General features: G+C 40.8%; 1 protein-coding gene across 1 annotated transcript in view; it reads left to right on the top strand.

Annotated features, from left to right (window-relative positions):
• Positions 1 to 571: 571 nt before the first annotated feature.
• Positions 572 to 20,191, top strand: part of mllt10 (MLLT10 histone lysine methyltransferase DOT1L cofactor) — a 41,299-nt gene continuing 21,679 nt past the window's right edge. Inside the window, 10 exon segments of the mRNA XM_034572330.1 lie at positions 572 to 975; positions 977 to 1,121; positions 4,160 to 4,239; positions 7,466 to 7,520; positions 9,490 to 9,599; positions 9,730 to 9,833; positions 10,090 to 10,183; positions 13,056 to 13,145; positions 18,604 to 18,702; positions 19,025 to 19,361. Coding sequence (XP_034428221.1) covers positions 958 to 975; positions 977 to 1,121; positions 4,160 to 4,239; positions 7,466 to 7,520; positions 9,490 to 9,599; positions 9,730 to 9,833; positions 10,090 to 10,183; positions 13,056 to 13,145; positions 18,604 to 18,702; positions 19,025 to 19,361 — 1,132 coding nt within the window. The 5' untranslated portion in view covers positions 572 to 957.

Raw genomic sequence — 20,191 nt, 5'->3', positions numbered from 1 at the left:
TACTGAATTTTCCAACTTCTCAATTTACTTTTTGTCGATTAATTAATGGATTATTATATAATGATTTCTGATTATCTAATTGTTTTGAATGACTTTATTTAGATGTAATAAAACATCAACACACCTGACTTGTAAGGCTCCTTGAGTGGATGTTTTTACAATTGTTTATATCATATATTAGTTTTTATTCCATTTATCTTGCATTCACATCTCCCACAAGTATTGCATGCTACTTATTATTACTTTATTACTCTATTTTTGACTGCCCTTGTGCAATGTTGCAATTTTCCCCACTGTGGGACATCTTAAACACGATGACATCTGGAGAACATCCTACACTAAATTTAGCTGGTAGGCCTTAATAAAACAATCACACAAGATGCACACTTAAATGAACGCAGCTAAGTGTATACATGTATTGACTAGACTCCACACAATAAGGATCCCTGCTGTAAACAAGTGTTAAACACAGTCTCTTATCATTTGCAGTAGAACTCCGTGTGCCTCTGTGTGCCTCTCAGTACCTCTGCCTCCTCAGCTCCATGTTATCAGAGTGAAGTGAAGTGAAATGAGCTCTCTCTCTCTCTCGCTCTCTTTCTGCAGCAAACTTTCAAACCACCTCCGCCATGTGAATCCAACACGGAAGCCCCAGCGAGCCAATCACGCCGCGGCTGTATTCCTGTCAGGGGGCACGCACGCTCCACGGGCCCTTGCGCGGCTACGCACTTCCGGTCCTCTCCGAGGTTCCCCCCTCTCTGCTCCTCACCGTCGCGCCGCGAACTGGATGTTTTGGTAAAAAAATACGGTGTCGAAAAGGGACGTGAACACGTTTTACACATGACGCCCGGAGCGAGCGGGGCCTAAAGCGGCGCGGCGGCGGGAAGAGGCGCGCGTGCGGCGACGGTTTCCGCTCAACTCGACATCTCGTATTCCTCCGCATGTCCGCTTTCTTCGTAGATGGTCTCCGGCGAGCGTGTGTCTGGCGGAGGACGACGAGTTCTCGACGAGTAACATGAAGGAGATGATTGGGGGTTGCTGCGTGTGCTCCGACGAGAGGGGCTGGGCGGAAAACCCGCTGGTGTACTGCGACGGACACGGCTGCAACGTAGCCGTGCACCAAGGTAAGCTGCGCTGCCGTTAGCTCCTGCCGCTAGCTGCTAGCCGTTAGCCCACGGGAGCAGTTGGCGTTGTCTCGTCGCAAGGTTATGGAAGTGATCCGTGTGTGGATCCTCCGCCTCCGCCAGGCTGGGGTCAGGGCTTCACTCAGGCGGCGAGGCTGTCCACTGATTCGGGCCGGAAGAGAATTCTCCACGGAAGACGTGGGCCAGCTGGTTCCTCAGCGTAAAGTCTGGCTACGAGTCCCAGTAATTGTGTTTTACTAGCAGAAGCTGTCATGTGTGATACAAGGAAGGAGAAATACTCCTGTCTGAAGGTGTAAACATTAGATTTTTGAATAAATAATCCCACATACAGACACAAGCACAAGCTCCAACCGAGGGAAACGTATTCAAACGTTGCTGTTCAGGTGGCAAGTCACATATTTGGAGCACGTCAGGCAGCAAAACATTGACTTCCAACGGCTGCACGTTAGCTTGTAGTGACTGTGAGCCAGCGCTTACCCAAGATGACTCGGGGTGATGACGTCCAATGTTTACAAATTTAACAGCTGGCCTTGTGACCGTTTGGCAAACACAGTAGGAGAATGGAAACTATTCGAAGTATCAGCAGCTCTGGAGCCACACACCAGCATGTCAGTGTGTTTGCTCTTGCAGCACGTTGTGTTTGTTAGTGTTTGGACTGCTAAAATAAGAGCATGTCTCTAAAAGCCTAATTGTTGCAAACATGGTTGCACTCAGATCTAATCACATCGTCTTTGCTGGTTTGAAAGTGGCTGAAGCGAACCCCAGGCGGTAATGTGAGCTGCTGTGTTATTATTAAGTACACAGTTGTGCCAAGTCGCATCATATTTATTTTTTAATGTTAAGGTTGCATCATATGGTCGAAGCCTTAGCTTGTCGAGCCTCATGATTTGTAAACACTGCCAGTTAGCTTATCATTTTGAGACTTGTGAATGAACTAGACGAGGAATTATTTTAGCGGAGCAAGCAATCTATGCCTCACCCTGCTCTCACAAGGACTGTCCACAATAGTAGTGGATTTGTATCTACTTCTTTCTTCTAAGGATTGAAAGCTACAGTAAGGTATTGGATGTCTTGGCTGCCAGACCACAGATACAATCTCACATCTGAACATTTACCCTCTGTTACACATCTAGTCACTGATCAAATGTGGTCTGGTTATATTTCTTTGGTTTAATATCCATGCAGTACATTCTATTATTAATTTCATGTGCAGTGCTTTGCAAAAACACCCAATGATGTAAGATCGGAAATATGTACGAGCCACTTCTTCCCCCATTAAATTATTGGTTGCAGACATGCTTCATTATATTAGTTGTAAAAAAGCAGGGATTCGATTCAGACAAGCAACAGCACTCTGTTATTGTGTTAACTTGTCCTGATCTGCCCCTCAACCACATATATGACATCATCTACTTGAATGAAACTAATTTGCCAGAAACAGTCGAGTAGCAACATCTGCATTTAATGAATCAGAAAACCTTCAGAGGATTTTTGAATTGAATAATTTCAATATCTGTAAGAACACTGACAGAGCTTGTTATTAATTTATATCTAAAGAAAGCATCAGATATTTTTAAACTTGTTGAGAATGCTGACAGGAGTGCTGCACTGAGAGTGGGAGAGTGTACAGATTTCAAACTAAAGAACTATATATATATATATATATATGCTGTATACTAATGTTGAGACAGCATTGGAATAGATAGGTTACCGTGCAAGGAGTTATAGTATTCACTTATGTCTGTTCAGTATCCTCAATTTCAATATACCACCATCATCATATTATATTTAGAAAGTAAATACTTTTTGAATTGTCTGGAGTGTCACTTTCCTTTCACATTGCACTGTGAGAGAAAAGTATCTACCAGCAACTCTGTAAAAGAGCTTTTATTGTACGTTGTAGTATTTAAAGTTTAGTATTTTCCCCACATGCACATGATTAAGCCTGGTTAGGATATATTTTATGTGACTGAGTTAAAGATTGGGTGTGTCGACATATACCCAGTGATTATGACTGTGTGCTACAAAGGTTGCAATACATTTACAGCTTTACAAGCATGACCTTTAGCACATCTTTACACTTTTTACGATAAATAATAGCATGTCTCCTGTCTGTGGCAGCCCTCCTCTGAATCTTAAAAGCTTCAAATATCTATATAGCGTTCACATACTCTACGTGCCTTAGCATGGCAATGAATAAAAATCACTTGTATTAAAGTCACTGGTTGAGCCAGCCATTATTTGTGAATCAGGTATGCAGCATGTGAAGAATATCCTTACTAATGCTTGATTGTTTTGTCTGCATGTCTGGTCACTAGTTTCTCCATTTGAACTCGGTAACCTTTGGGTATTTTCTCAAAAAACTGGATTATGTCTTTGTTTTTCATTGGATTATTAGCTCTGGTCGGAATAGAGATAATCTGAAAATGTGTAGAGGTAGGCTATTTAGAGTAGATGCAGCACAGGCAACTTCACCTTGAAGGCTGAGTCTCATAAGAGTCAACGGAAGCAGTTTATAACTTCAGGTGAAGACTATGTGTTTGAAATTCAGCTGTTTCTGCAGCCGACAACCTCTCCTTGACCTTTCTCATAGAAATATGTGGGGGAGGTCAAACAATTTACAATTTGTTTAACCAGTTTGTAGAGCATATGTTTATCATTGATGCCTCTATCTGTTGGTATTAACAATGCATTACCAGGTATTCTGCCATTGTCCCAGGGGCTTAAAATATTTCGTAGCACAGGCAAAGCATGTCAGCTGTCAGCAGAGAGATGTATACAAAACAACAGCAGTATTTTCAACAGTCTGTCACATCAAAGCTCTGCTCCAACCACAAATCTGCCTCATATCACATGTAAAAAAAATGATCTGTACAGATGTTATTCAGCTTTGGTTTGTAGCTGCATTTGTCAGCATGTGTTCATTATCACTGTGCAATGGCATTTTGTGGTACAGGGTGCAGTTTCTGTTGTGGTTGTGATTTCTCTCTGTAATGCTCGTCTTCGTCTCTCCTCAGCTTGCTATGGCATTGTACAGGTACCCACTGGTCCTTGGTTCTGTAGAAAGTGTGAATCTCAAGAGAGAGCTGCCCGTGTGGTGAGTCACAGTCTTTCTATCTATTCATCATTTATAAGTGAACTTGAATAACAGATCTCCATTAGGAAAAATAGTGGACCTCATGATCTTGAATGTTACAAATATTTATAAATACACCGTGAAAAAACTAAATTGTTGGGTCCTGTATGATCAGTGGGTCTCTTTAAAGAGCTTAAAACAAACAACATTACTGTTTTGCTTACTGGTTATAAGTTGTTCATCACTGTGACTGTTGATGTCTGGAACGCTGCCAGTTACAGGACACAAAACTACATTTTAAAAAAAGAAATCAGAGAGGGAATTGTATTGCACTACAATTACATCACTAAATAAATGTGATGGTCAGTTTGTGTGAAGAGTGACGAGAGAAGAACACACACACACAGTTCATGATCCGGTGTGTATATGTGGGGGCAAAAAATTATCGTTCATTAATCGTAATCGAGGAAAAAGTTTGAAGTAAATCAAGTATTCCAAAAGGGGACAATCCAGCAAAACATATAACAAGGGGTGTGATGGTTAAGTAATTTGTCAGTGTCATTGTTCATCACAAGGTTTTTTTCTGTTGACATCACCCAACCCTACAGTTTGATAAAAGCTGTAGTGTCAAAGGTGACTGGAGGAAAAACACTGGAGGTCTGTGCAGTTACCTGCTGCTGCCTCTCTTTGTAGTGCATCCTCCTGCACCCACAGGATCTTTGTGGTTTGTGCCATCTCCGTCGGTGTTTTGCCTCACGTGTGCCTGTTTGCTCACAGTCTGTATACTGTACCATTTACCATCACAATTCACCAAATGCGTTTTAATCTTTATTAAAAAGATCCCTTAAATATTATTATAAATGCTGTTTGATTGTATAGAGTTTACCCACTACCATTACACCAAGCACCATTTTATTTGTGCGGCATACTATGGTATGGTAACATTAAACTGTCTGCATCATAACACATCCGAAAACTATTATTGCAGTGGCTGGAATGCAACCTTGATATCTATAAGTGATATCAAAGAGTGTAATGAGTTGCAGCTTGATTGCATGTAAGGGGACTGTTGGGCCTTGTCGAAGGTATGCACTCTACTGACTTCCATTCTACTTTGATTAATTAATTAAATAAACAGCAGTAGTGTTTGATGTAACGTTGGGTTTTTCAAAACATGCCCTTTGCCCGGGGTTGCCTAAACCTCTGCATCCAACTGTATTTAACATTTTATATGGATACAAGGAATGATCTGCCTACACACTGTCGTAGAGCTTTATATGTGCACACAGGGCAAAGTTTAGCATTTTAACTAGGTTTCCCTTTGACCCCCTAACCCATTTACATGGTCTTACAGAATAAGTAATGGCAGAAATGTGCATGTACATGTGAAGGAATGTCCGAAGTGTAGAAAATCTCTACATGGAAGTGCCATGCTTTATTCTGCTTGAAGGATTGTGTGCACAGACTTGTTCGTCAAGCATTCCAGGCTGGTAATTACATTAGTGTATGTGTGTTCACAAAGAATCACATTATGGTCAAAGTTAGCTGGCAACTATAACCAGAGGTCGCATTCGACTTTCATTGTCCATCATTTTGATGGACAGGGTTGTAAAAATACCATCAGATCTATGGGTACCTGTCATATTAATTTGTATTTACATCTAATTATAATGAGACGTGGCCTATTTAATATCAATACATCTTCAAAAACAACTTGATTACGATACACTTTAATATACTGAACAAAATGAACAGATCAAGGAAAGATGATGAAAGACATCTCTTTTTCCCCCGCATTGATAGTGAAGGCACTAAAACACAGCTGCCAATGTGAATATACAAAGTTGCACGACACAATTTTACACAAGGACACGTAACATACGAACAAACAACTTACAACAAATGATCAAACCCTCCTTCTGGTCTGCATGGACTTAAACTGGGTCCTTGCTTGAGTATTTTTAAATGCATCAAGGGAGGTTGCTGCAGAACAATGGTCATTTTGAGATGGCTCGTTTTGAGTTTGTGCAGAAGGCCGCGTTAGTTAACATTACGGTAGGTCGCCCTCAGTGGTTGTCCTTGATATTTTGCTGTCTTTGTTAAGAAATATTAAGTCAGTTAGGAATATATTGTGTTTAAGTTACTCCCTCACTATAACTGGTAAAACTAGTGATGTTGATATTGATAAGCTTCCTTAATTTAAGTGAAATATGCATCTAATAAAGTGCTTCAGTGTTATTTTAATGAAAGATAAGATGAAATAATGACCAATGATCCTTAGTTTTAGATTTGCAATTTAGCAAATAAAGTATCCATTGCTTTGCCTGAATTCAATGGTGCAAACCAAATTACACTGTGGAGTACATAAAGATCATTGGTTCATTGGCCAAGGTTTTTTTTTTTTTCCACTTGAAGGGTTTTAACAGTTTTAAGAGTTAAAGACAAATGAAAATCCATGATCATTATAGCCCCAAAGTGCTGGAGCTGGGCACATTTTATTAAGAAAGGATTTACACAAATTCACAGTAAAGGAAGCAATTGTTGTAAAGAATCAACAAAATATATTTCAAACCATTTAGGTTTTATAGGTTATAGTAGAAGTTTGTGTGGTAAAATATTGGTTTGAGAAATGACACAAGGAACACGAAAGACTTTCTGTCTTAGAGAGCACACACCATCCATCCTCTCACTGAGGTGAGGAACCTCAATACGCAAACAAACATTCATGGCTATTTACTTGCCAACGCTCGGAATTTCAATGCGTGTGCCGGAAAAGGTGCAGCGTCAGCATCTACACTGCCACATAAATAATAATAAGAAATTAGTGCGTTCACCTGGGTGTCATGTTTCCATCACTGCTGATCAGAGCCGGTTTCCGATTAAAAAAAAAAAAAACGTGTCTACTGCAGAGTCAGTTGACCTGTGAGACAAAAGCCACATTAGTTGTTTTATTTGTTGACCTTTGGAAAAGGGTTTTCAGAATCAAACACTACTATTACTATGTACTTCAGAAGACTCAAGCCTGAGTATGTGTAGAGCCCTGATATATACACACACACTTGAAGAAAGAAACAGCCTTAGGTGGCAGATAGGGACAGTGTTTTCTGTTACAAGTTTTTTTTGCCTTTTGCAAAAGTCAAAGCGTCTCGTGCTTATCTCATATTTGTCATACTTCAGTATTTACCTCACCCTAAGTAGATATGGTTGACCTGTTGTTTCTAACCTGACGTTTCTTCTTTACCCGCAGAGATGTGAGCTGTGTCCCCACAAAGATGGAGCACTAAAGAGGACAGACAACGGAGGTAGAACCCCTCAAGCTGCGCACACACACACACAGGCACATCTGTGGTTCGCTTCTTGTGTATTTTGTCATCAATTGCGTGTCCCTGGCAAGTTTAAGGGGTGTGAGCGTGCTGGGAGAGTTATGTTGCTGTTTGTTGTGTGCGCTGCCTCTGTACCGTCCTTGCCAGTCCGTGTTTTATGAGAGTGTGTGAGTGTGTGTGTGTGTATGTTTATGAGGGGGCGGGCCAGGATGGGTATAGTGCATGGCCTGTGAGGAGTCTCCTCTCTGGGTTCATCGGGAGGTCAGCCTGGTGGAGACTGTAAATATTCTGTGTGTGTGTGTGTGTGTGTCGGTCAGAGAGAGAGGCACAGCTGTGGGATTGTGTCCAGGCCTGCAGGGAGGCATCAGGACAACACTAACACACACCGTTTTACTACTTTCTCTTTTATTTTACCCTTCCCATGACCCCTCTCTCCCTCTCTCTCTCTCTCCCTCCTTTTTTCCTCCCATCTTTCTCTCACCATCTTTTTCCCCTACCGTCCGTTTCTCCGCTCTTGTCAGTTCCTCGCCACTTGTTGATCTGTGTGCGAGTTGCTGTTATTTCAGGTGGGATAGTAATAAAGCGGAGCAGAGTCTGAAATGTTTTTTTCATCCAGTACCTTAACCGTAAGGGGCAGAGAGGGAAGAAAAGAGGAAGAAATTAAGATTACAGCTGCTCATGTTGATCTTTTACAGTCTCTATAATACACATTGGTGCTTTCCTTTATAGAAGGAGTTTAAACCTGATAACTTACAAAGTCAAATGTATGTTTATGTATTTGGCAGCAATATGTCAATTTAAAATTAGTATCTGATACTCTCTGGTTGAACTGTTAAAGTTTCCCTGGATATATGGTTCATTACCTGCAACATTAAAAAACCACAGTAACCCAAGTTATTCGGTGAGATGGTTTTAACATGGCTTACCAAAGAAGCTCATAAAACCATTATCAAGAGATAACATCTCATTGCCTTTTTTTTTTTTTTTTTTTTAAATCAATCATTTCAAATTAGCTATTGGCTGAATTCAAGCTCTACGACTCAACACATTTGGTTGGGATAACTTATTGGAGAGAAAGATGTTCGTAAAGGGAAGTTCTGCTGCATTTTCCGGGGGGAAAAGTGTGAATGCTCACTTTGAGGAGGAAGGCTGTGCCACTTTTATAGTCCTGTTTTATAGGCCTCTTCCAGATTCTTGGAGGGACTTCAAAACAACAACATGCCCCCCATTTCACACCCGTTCCCTCCCCCTCCGTCCCGCCCTCTGCCCTTCTCCCCCTGTCCTGCTCACCAGGTCAAAGGCAGGTCAGGGGTTCAACTGTAAGTTTAAGCCTGTTTTTGTTGCCGCTATGGGGGAAAAAACAGACACCTCCAGCATGGCGGGAGACTCCCACTTCCATTTGACCTCCCGTTCACCTCCTCCAGCTCCTCCTCAACCCGTCGTCAATTCTGCTTGCCACTCTGCAGTGCCCTGCTGTCATTCTCCCGCCCCCAGTTTGTCTTCGCTGACAGGCAGCTGTGCGTGTGTCAGGGCTCAATAAATGGCTACTTAGATAGATTAACTACCAATTTACAAATTAAGGCATTTGACGTTCAAAGTAGAATTCTATGAGTTACAGCTTTAAAGAATGTGCCGGAAAATGCTTTTTTTTTTTAACTTGCACGCATCTGATAAAATTCTGTAAGTGATGTATGGAGCAGTATTCTTCAGGTTATGTCCCTCGTATTTCCATCACCTAGTTTTACTGTATAGCTCACTGTTAAAACTTGCAACCTACAAATCAAATGTCACTTTTCGAGATGTATTCGGCACATGAGCGGATGCTTTATGAGTTCTTATATAAACTGTGACCTGTCTACACAAACATCGTTTGGCTGCTGTGATATATATGTTGGTTATAATTTGTTTGTGTATTTGCAAAGGCTGATGGTGGTTCTTGTCTTTGCAGGCTGGGCCCATGTAGTTTGTGCCCTTTACATACCTGAGGTTGAGTTTGCGAATGTGTCAACTATGGAGCCTATAGTTCTCCAGTCTGTGCCACATGAGCGCTACAACAAGGTAACATCTATATATGCTTTTTGACATGTCAGAAAAACATTTGTACAATGCAATTAAGAGGAAATAAGTCTGTCTTTGAAAGAAAGTATGCTCTCTAACTGCATGTGTTTGCTTGCATGTCTGTGCATAGACATGTTATATCTGCGAGGACCAGGGCAGAGAGAGTAAAGCAGCCACTGGAGCCTGTATGACCTGCAACAAACATGGCTGCAGACAGGCCTTCCATGTCACATGGTGAGACCTGTTCCAATTACATTAACCTCCCTAATAAAAAAAGGGGGGATTGTGTCTTCAATACTGACTTCAGATTCATGTAAAGACTTGTAGATTTGATTTGTTACCAGGTAATAAACCTATGAGATACCATCACATATAAAGTGTTCCAGGGGTTTATCTGCTGAAAAATTATACTTGCTACAGTGTTTGACATAAATGTCAAAAGTTTTTTTCTCTTTTCTATTTGTCATTCATCTACATCACTCTGCCACAGTGCCCAGTTTGCAGGGCTGTTATGTGAGGAACAAGGATCTGATGCAGACAATGTCAAGTACTGTGGATACTGCAAATACCACCACAGCAAATTGGTAAGTGTCTGAATTCTCTCCATATTGCATTTCATTTCAATAGTCTAAACTACCATTTCACAAATCTCCAGACAGTTTCATTCTTCTTAAATGGAAAATGTTTTTGTAGCCTTAACCTGTGTCTCCACATGTAAAAACAAATTAGATTTTCATTTGTAAATTGATTTGATTTAATTTTTAAAATGTTTAGAACGTGACTGTGATAGTTTTTTTTTTCTAAATATGATAGCTTAAACTTACTTAAGACATATGCATACCCTGAGTCTAACAATCATAAAGAGTATTGATCTCAGTTTTATGTAGTTTAAATTAAACCACTCAGACTGCTGAGCACTGAGGGCTTGCAGCAGCCTTGGTGATTGTATGCACATATGCTTGAGTTTCTTGAACGTTGCATATAAAGAATTATGTGTTTTTGTTACACTTACAAAAATATATAACACACACACACACACACACACACACACACACACACACACACACACACACACAAAATACTGTTCATCTTGTTTACAACTTGGATCTTCTCTGCTGCCACTGACAGACCCTGCCATCCTTACTTCTCATCTTTTTCCGATGTCTCTACATCCTTCAGTCGCTCTCATCCCTGTCCTCCTCATCACCGCTCTTCTCTTTCTTTCAGCCCTCTCAATCTTATTCTCAACCATTCTTTCCTTGTCATTTTCTCCTTCTTTCTTGGTTGTCTCCCTCCTTGAGCCATCTTTCAGTTTCTACAAAGCCCCAGTCCTTTCTTTTTTCCTCTATCCTCCTCTGCTTCCTCTCTCACTGGACCAGACCACCCCCCTGTGTTCTCTCCACCTGTCCTTGTCTTTTTGCTTAAATGAGGTTCATGGTTTGAACAAAAAGTTGTAGTATCAGTAAAGTGCTTTAAACAAGTTATTTTTACTCTTTTCTTGATGGTAAAGAAATACAAATTTTAACGAGTGTGAAGTTCAATGTAAAGTATTTTTTGTCTGTTCTGATGATATATTTTATATTTTTACCTGCACTTGTTACAGACTCTTAAATGATAGATTACTGGTTTATAGTCCACAGTCAGAGTCTGTTGACGTCTCTTTGCCTCATATGTATTCTGACGATGTAACCAACATACTTTATATCTAAAAAGTGTATATCCAGCTGTGGTCAAGCAGAATTCACTTAGATAAGACAAATGCAATGACTGCATATACAGAGGTTATGTATTTTCAATAGACACATTAGCTGAAGCGACTTCCTGTTGTTTCAGATTTTGTTCCAACTTTCCAATAGTTAACAATCTTTCTTAATGTACGTATACGTACACCGTCCATCAGTTAGGGGAGGGAAGCAAATATGAAAAACAAGAACTTGACTAAACTATTTGAATTCTGGATCATTGGTAGGATGGAAACAACAGGACATAATTTACAGTGTCAACACACACACATGCACACAAACAGAGAGATGACATTTTGCAATGTTAACACACAGATGGAAAGACTCATGCTGGTATATTGATCGTGTATGAATGGCTTTGGATGCTGGGGCATAATGTCATTAAGCTGGGATTGTATGGATGACAGGAATGTACGAGGGGGAATCGATGACGAAGAATGCAATGTTATTAGCAGAGTGGGTTTCATAAAATACCAATTGATGGATGTTTACGGCATGTTAGCAACATATGGTATTCGACTGGACTCAGTCAGTAGCCAAATCTAATTTCAAACTTAGATTATCCTTGTTCAGTGTTGTCTACAGTGTAATTTCCATTTGACTCAGATTCTCCAAGACTATGTAGAATATTTTCCCTATTTCTCAGCAGTGTAAACGCATCTATTGATGTATCGGCTGCACATTTCCAATCACATGGGCTGGGTGAGGTAGCTTCACAAACTTTGCTGGATAATGTTTTGTCAGTAGCTGTTCTTGTGAGGCAAGTTTTTAGGCTTGGCCTTTTAAGGTGGAATTATATTCTGTAATTTTACACAGATGTTTTCAATGTTATTTTGTAGCAATGGTAAACCACCATCTCTTTACTGTGTGTTTACTTAAAACAAAGGTTTATATTTAAAGAGGTTAAGAGATCATATGGTGGAATGAGGCTGTATCCTATGGTGCATGTGGTTGGGTTATGATGAGATGCTAAAGGAAACACAACTTCTGATGACAGATTTGTACTTTTGAATTGAGGCTGGTTAAACCCCAGCCCTGATCTCTTGCCCTGTCCACACGAATGCGGATATTTTGCAAAATGAACAATTTCCTCTGCGAATAGGCAGCTTACCTTGTGCATGCCCACTGTTGCTTTGTATATATCAACACTTTGGGCCGTGTATGGAGGGGAAAATATCAGTTCAAAAAATATCCGCACTACTGTAGACAAGGTTGAGGAAATATGGCTGTAATTTGGGTACGTAGTTTTTTTCATCACAATCTGATATTAAGTAGGAGCTAGCTGGCTTCTGTGGAGATCGATAGCCATGACCCCTCATGTCCCACAATGCCTGTTTAGATCTGAGTTTTTTCAAAGGACTGTTATGATTACTAGAATACACAAAGCATGAGTCCTGCAATGATGATGGTTGCAAAAGGAATGGCCTTTTCCGTATTGGAATTATGATGTATTTTTATTTAAACACTTACTGCCACTTTACTTTTTTAGTTACTCTGGAAGGACCAAAAAGCTTAATCATATAATCACCATTTTTGGAATCAATGCTCATGATAATGTTATTTGACTGTTTTTGAATTTTGAGTTTAAGTTCAGTCAGCCTTTTTCAGTTTAAGTTGAGTTTTTCTTATATATATATATATATTTTTTGGTCTAATTTTATCATCTTTTCTGTGGACCTTATCCAGTAACTTGGAGTTCCTCTTTACCTTCTAGCGAAGGAGCAGGGGCCGTGGTAGTATGTCTCAAAGCTTAAGTGACTCTTCCTCTCAGTGTATGGATAGACCCCCAGACACGGACAAGAAGGTAAGAGAGCCATCAGATTCTACCCTCTCTCTGACCCAAGATTGTGACTCCACCAGAAATAAACGCCTACACTGTTCCTTGCTCTCACTGTGGAGGGACAGACCAATACGCAGTAGCAGCATTGATCAATTATCATTCTCAGTGGATAGTGGTTGCACAATTAGCATTGAATATATGCACACAGCCTTATTTAAGGTCATTTGAGTCAACAAGACAAATGATAAATGATGTGTGTAACTTTTTACTATTTATGCTCACAACAAAATAGACTGGTATTTTTTTAGGGCTTTCTTTTAATTAATCTTATAATATTACCTGTTGACAATGAAACAAAATTTCAATCTTGGGCCTTGAACATCACTGATTTAATAAAAATACTTTTTAAATGGATGAATGGCATTGACAGGAAATGCATTCAATGTATCTTAATTCAATTTAAATAACCAGTGTTTTCCTGAGGTAACATCTTTGCCTCGGATGATCTTGATTGGAGCGCACAGTCTTGACAGATGGGAGTATAAAAAGTGACTGCTGAAATTGTATTTCATAAACCCGCCATCAGTTGCATTTATTCTTGTGTGACTGCAGCCACCAGCGATTGCAGCCCCTAATGAATGCTGCATCAGTGTGACTTAATCAGTCACGCGTGTTAGTAGAACATGTAATCACAGGCTGCGTAAAATCAGAATTTACAGGAGGTGTCATGTCATGTGTGTCACCTTTTGTTTTTGCCCACAGTTGAATTAAATTAAGCTGATATATAAAGATACCATTTATGGTATGATATGATGCTGGATGGTATCTTCTAGCATTCTATGTACTAGAATAAATTCTTCTGTCATTACCTTTCTCCAACAAACAGTACTTTTACATGCATGTAAATATTTCCACTGTTACTCAGAATATGACATGATTAATACGGGTCTTGCAAAGGCATATTCTTTTTAGATATCATAATTTAGCATTTTCCGATTAAGAAGTGATATGCAGATATTATTCAGAGCTTTCTTTAGACATATATACAGCGCTCTCAGAATGTGTCTCAATTGGGAATGTTATGGCAGTTTGTGACACACATCCTCTTACCTTTTTACAGTCTGGCCTTTGTATTGTATGTAGACAACTACATATAAGTTTGCAAGGCGGAGTATAGATTCATGTCCTAAAGGAAAGCCCAAATTTCTGGACGGAATGAAAAACACACCTTAATTAAACATAATTGTAAACTTTGATATCAACAGGATTGTGGAAATGGGTAAACATTTAAACTAAGTCTTGGTGGATGAAGGAATGACGTGATTCTATTTTAATACAAAGACGTGAAATTGAACAAGTGGCTCCATGCATGGCTGCATGTAAATGAGAATATATTAGTTGAATATTCAATTTCATTAGCCATGAAAGCAGTGTAGTAAGGGGTGTGTGTGTGTGTGTGTGTGTGTGTGTGTGTGTGTGTGTGTGTGTGTGTTGTGTGTTGTGTGTTGTGTGTGTGTGTGTGTGTGTTGTGTTGTATGTAATCCAGCTGCATTAACTGAGTGCTTAGGAAAAAAGAGTTCACAAATTGAATGCTTTAAATCTGCAGTGAATATTAGAAAAGGCTGCTACAAGTATATTGGCTGATTTGGGTAGTAGTCGAAGTTGCATTAAGAAATAATAAAATATATATGCTGTAGGTTTAGATTTTTGACTGAGCGATGAGTTATATGGAAGAAATAAATAAATGGATGCATTTTTGAGAGAGAGAGATGCTTTTGTCCATGTACTGTCAGTCCCACTGCCCTCCCTCTCTTTTGTTCATTCTGCCTGCCTCTCTCACTTACAGACACACACATGCACACTCTCTATCCACATTTCAAGATCACAGATCAGTTAGCTCAGATCTCTGTGTGCGTGTGTGCGCACACACACATGCATTTGTCTTGTGGTTTAGAGGCTCAGATGTATACCCACCTAATGTTAGACCCTGCAGTCAAACTACAGCAGGGGCTAAAAGATCCCCCACACTGGCCGCTTAGAAAAAGCCTGCAGGAAACACACACAAACACACACACAATAGCTGGTCAGAAATCCTGCAGGAAACTGCACTGGGGAATTCCTGCCAGGTCAGGGCGGATTATTTTCCCCCTTACTTCCTGTTCCTTCGTTTCTCTCCGTCTTCCCTCACCTTTCCTCATCCCCCAACCCTCCGGTGTCAGCACCCTCCCTCGTCTTCCTCCCGAGGCCATTGTATTGAAATGTGAAGCGTTTAAAACGCATTATATTTAGTTAAACAGCTATGCTGTGCCTCTACTTAATTGATATGAAGCACATTTAAATTCAATTAATTTAGCAATTATGCAACAGTTTTTCTTTATTTGGACTGTTTGATAGACAAAACAAGCAACTTCACATTCAAATATATCAAACTAAATAAACTGAATTTCAGCCTTAAAAGTATAATATATTTTAAATATTGTGTACCAGGTTGGTCGTAATCATACTAATGTTTATTTAATGCTACTTCCGTCACACTATAAAATTTGTTTTGGCAGCATGCATAGTTTGTAATGTCTCTCTATAATTTTTCAGAGTCAGAGCACGCTGACTAAAAAAACGACCTTTCTTTTCTTTTGGTCTTTTTTGTTTGCAGTCATTTATGGGCATTAGTTAATAATTTTGTTTAACAAGCAAAATTATCATGCAATAGTTTAGAAAAGTGGTTGATTAATTTATAAAGAAAATAACAGCTTCCTCCACGTTTTAGTACATCACGTATTTCAAGAGCTGTGGTTAGGCCAGAGAGAATAGCGTTTCTCTCCTGATGACTGAGTTCCCCAGTTCAGAGCCCCACGATAAGACATCGACAAAGACAGAGAGGATTTCAGCTCACATTGTTTGGGGGTTTGTTGATAAATAGACGAAGCCCTCAACCTCGGCTACCTCTCATATTTACCCCACACAGTCTCAAAGACCATTCATGACATGTCAAATGATCATGCTGCTAATGGTCAGTGACAGAGAAAAAGAGGGGAGAGGACACGCTGAAAGGCCCTGCGTCTCTGCCTGTATAATCAATTGACCTGATTGATAAGAGTGTGTCAGGGTTACATTGTGTGTGTGTTTTGTTTCCCACGCCCGTGTGTGTGTGTGTGTGTGTGTGTGTGTGTGTGTGTGTGTGTGTGTGTGTGTGTGTGTGTGTGTGTGTGTGTGTGTGTGTGTGTGTGTGTGTGTGTGTGTGTGTGTGTGTGCGTGCGCGTACACATGTGCGTGCGTGTGAGCTATCCAACCCTCTCAACCCCTCTCTCCATTAACACCTTCCTCTGGAATGTTAATGAAAAACAACAAGGGAATCCCAAAGAATTTACCTCTCTCTCTCTCTCTGTCTGTCTCTCTCTCTGTGTGTGTGTGTGTGTGTCCGTCCCTCTGGTATTACTTTTTATTGTTGCAGCAGATGCTGTTAAGGTGAATTTTCTCTCTTAGTACAATCACACCCTGTGTTTATCTGCTCTCTGTTGCCAGTTAGGAATGTAGTGGCTATTGTAACCAACCAACATAGAATTTAATATAACTTTGACCATTGCTTAACTAACATTAAAGATGTTTCAGTATCTTAAATTTATAGCGTTCTTAATCAATTATCTTTGGTTTGTCAACAATTGATCTGACATAACAAACATTTGTAAGCCACCCTTCTGGGCTTAGGAAAATTGTGATGGTTCCCCTCTTTAGACTAAACTATTAATTAATCAAAAGAAAAACAGAATGGCACTCAGTAGAGCACAACTCTCCCAAAGCAGAACAATCTTACACATGAATGTCTGGTTCTCTTATAGTTAAAATATAAAAGAAAAAGGAAGCAGACTCATAACATTTCTTTGTAATAAAAACATAGTTGTTTAAGAGAGGAAAATCAAGATCTGTGCATTATTCACTGAAATAGAAATGAAAATGTTGAAAAAGTCCCTATTTTGTAATGTTAAAGAATGTAAAAAAATCCTGGATCTCAATCCTTAATATGCACCAAAATTAAACTGCTTCTGCCTAGGACCCATCCCTCCATCAATTTTGGTGGAAATCGGTTATGTAGTTTTTGCGAACAAACACGACTGAAAACAACCAACTCGGTGAAGGTATTTAGTGATGGGGGTTAAAACCACTCAATATTTCAATCTTATGCTGTGCAGAAAAACGGGGAGTTTTCATATAGTGTATATAAAAGATATGTCAAGATTTATGGGGGTAAATTTGTCTAAAATTATGATCATTTTGAATATTTCCATTTGAGTGATTGCTAAGTAAAAAAGCGCCTGTGATACTGACAGTGTAGAATCAGAACATTTGAGAACTTTTAGAATAAACTTAAATAACTTTAAAATAAACAATATTTTAAGAAGTAATGAAAAGTATATTAACTACTTGCAGCCTGTTTCAGAGCCACAATCAAAGCCCTGCAAATTACACCTGTGAACTGAATTCTGCAACGTTTTCCTCGTAACCCCCCCCAGAGCGTTGGCATCAGCGGAAGCCGGCCACAAGAGAAGTTACAGCGAGGCTGCTATCTCCTGATTTGTCTGCTGATGTCTGTTAACTGCCACACATAGAGGAAGTCTCGCTAAACCGTCACCAGCCGCCACGCAATCATAGACCCTCAGGGGAGACAGAGTGGGGGGATGGGCACTGGTGTTTCAGACTTGTCACAACATTAAGCATCACAAGCGCGTTGAATCCCCTGTTGTCTCTCAGGATAGCTGCGTATTTCCAACGCTCATCTCCCCGAGTGTGTGTCTGTGTGTCTATGGATGTGCACCTGCATGCATGTAAGTGCCCGTGTACGAGTGTGTATGAGTGTATGTGCACCTGTGTTGCTTGTACGCACATACAGGGAGAGGTGTCAGGGTGCAAGGTGTTCATGTGAGGTGTAAATGCGCTGGCACCCAGTCGCCACCTCAGGGGTGCGGTGGATGGTGACACTTGTATGTGCGTGTGTGTCTGTGTGTTAGCGAGGTTGTAAATTGCACCGTGATGGTCCAAGAAAGAGGATATGATTGCATGAAACAATGAGACCTTGTGCGCTTCACCACGAGGCACTTAGCCACACTCCGCTTTAAACTGCAGCTGAATTCCTCCTGTCTCCCTTTTTTGTCTCTCCTCTATCACTCTCTTTGTGTTAGTGGATCTCCAAGCTTTCATCTCAGACCGAGCCTTTGAAATGCAATGCTCCCTCTTTCTCTTGACCAAAAACAAACAAACACACACTCACACACTACCTCTCTCCATTTTAAGTGCTTATATTCTCTGTAATCTTGCCAAAAACATTTGGAAATTTGGTCTTATTTGCCTCCATATTGAGTTTTTCCTAATGGTCCTAATATGGACATGGTTATATGTATTTTTCTCTGTCTTTATTTCTCTCCTGTATCATGTATTCAGCCGCGTCAGCCAACATTTTCTCCTATTTTTTCATATTCTCCACGTGCAGAAACACAAGGAGCGAGATAGGCACAAACCAAAACACAAGAAGGCCCCCATGGACATGTCTCCATCCCTCGTCCTTCCAAATATCATGGTCCCAGACAAGGTGAGCGCATTCTTCTACTCTTCAGTCCTTTTGCTTTGGTGATTTGTAGCTGGCCCAGTTAAATGTTACAGCAGGAGCGGCTGGTTGTCTTTTTTCTCCTTTACCTTGAATTACCTTTGTTGCTCTTCTTCTGTGTCCCTCACACATCCCATCCTCCCGCTGACCTTGCTCATATTTTTGGCCCCTCACTTTTTTCACATGGCATTGTTTTGATAATTTTCAATCCCTGTTTTTCTCATGGTACCTATCCTCCCTTTTCCTTTCAACCATTTGAACCATTTTTTTCTTCATCACTCAATCTATTCTCACCTTCCTCCTTCAGACCTTCAACAGCAGCAGCTCAGGGGTAGGCGTCCCCTCCCTGCCGTCATCCGCGCAGAAGCGGCTCGATGACGGCACTGCTCGTTTCACCAACGCCAACTTTCAGGAAGTGTCTGCCGTGCTCTCCAGCGGCGGCTCCAAAGATGGCCTGGCTGCAGACACTGGGAAAACGGCGGCTGAGGTGAAGAATAAGAAGAACAGCGGCGGGAGTCACACGGTGGGACAGAGGGGCGGCCGCAAGTCTCTCACCTCCTCAGGGAAACCCCTTCCCTCTGCCGTGGTCACCATGGCAACTTCCTCCACATCTGCCTCTGCCTCCACTGGGCCTTTCCACCAAGGTGAATTGATGGCGGCAAATGGTGTCGTATGTTAATTTTCCCACTACGGGGAATTAACCATGCAGTTAGAAAAATGGAAACACAATGACAAATCATCTGGTATTAACGCTCTGCTCACCCACTCAAAAACGCAACTGCAGCACAATTTAAATTACAGCGGTGTTATTTAAACCCAAACAAGAGTGTGATGCATGTGTTTTTGTGTGTGCGCACACACATCCTCTGTCATTGGCTGCTTTTTGGCCAGACACCAGACTTTCAAGTGTGTGGCCGTGATAACAGTGTTTCGTCTCAACTGGCCTCTGGCTCGTGTAATGTCTCTGTTCCCAGACAGGGCCCCAGCATCTCCACACACACAGACAGGCACACGCGCACACGTGCACACGTGCACACACGCACAAAGAACATGTGGGGAGGTCAGGGCCCGAAAGAAGTCATTGCTCACACCAAGCTTTTTTTCATTTTGTACTATCAGAACCTTGAAGCCCTTGTCAGGAGTTTGTGTGTCTGAGTATCCATCCATATGTCGGTTTTCAAGGCAGCTCTGCTTCATGGGAGGACTACATGTTGAGGGAGGTCTGACTGTAGAGCAGATACAGAACAGAGCGCAGATAAAATGCTGATTTGTTATGTTTATCTTGTCCCTGCTGCTCCCATGATGATGGAAAGGAGAGTAGTATGGAAACTTTCCCTGCTGTAATGACGGTTTCCTTTGTGTTGTTCTTCTCCTTCTTTAACTTTTGTTATCATGTTCATTCTTTTATCTTCACTTCTTTGTCTATGTCTGTCTCCTCTTCTCTCCGTCTGTCATTGTCTCCCATTTTCCACCT

Source organism: Hippoglossus hippoglossus, chromosome 20, assembly GCF_009819705.1.
Source record: "Hippoglossus hippoglossus isolate fHipHip1 chromosome 20, fHipHip1.pri, whole genome shotgun sequence".
NCBI lineage: Eukaryota > Metazoa > Chordata > Actinopteri > Pleuronectiformes > Pleuronectidae > Hippoglossus > Hippoglossus hippoglossus.
The sequence above is the reverse complement of the archived record's forward strand: the minus strand, read 5'-3'. Positions and strand labels throughout refer to the sequence as shown.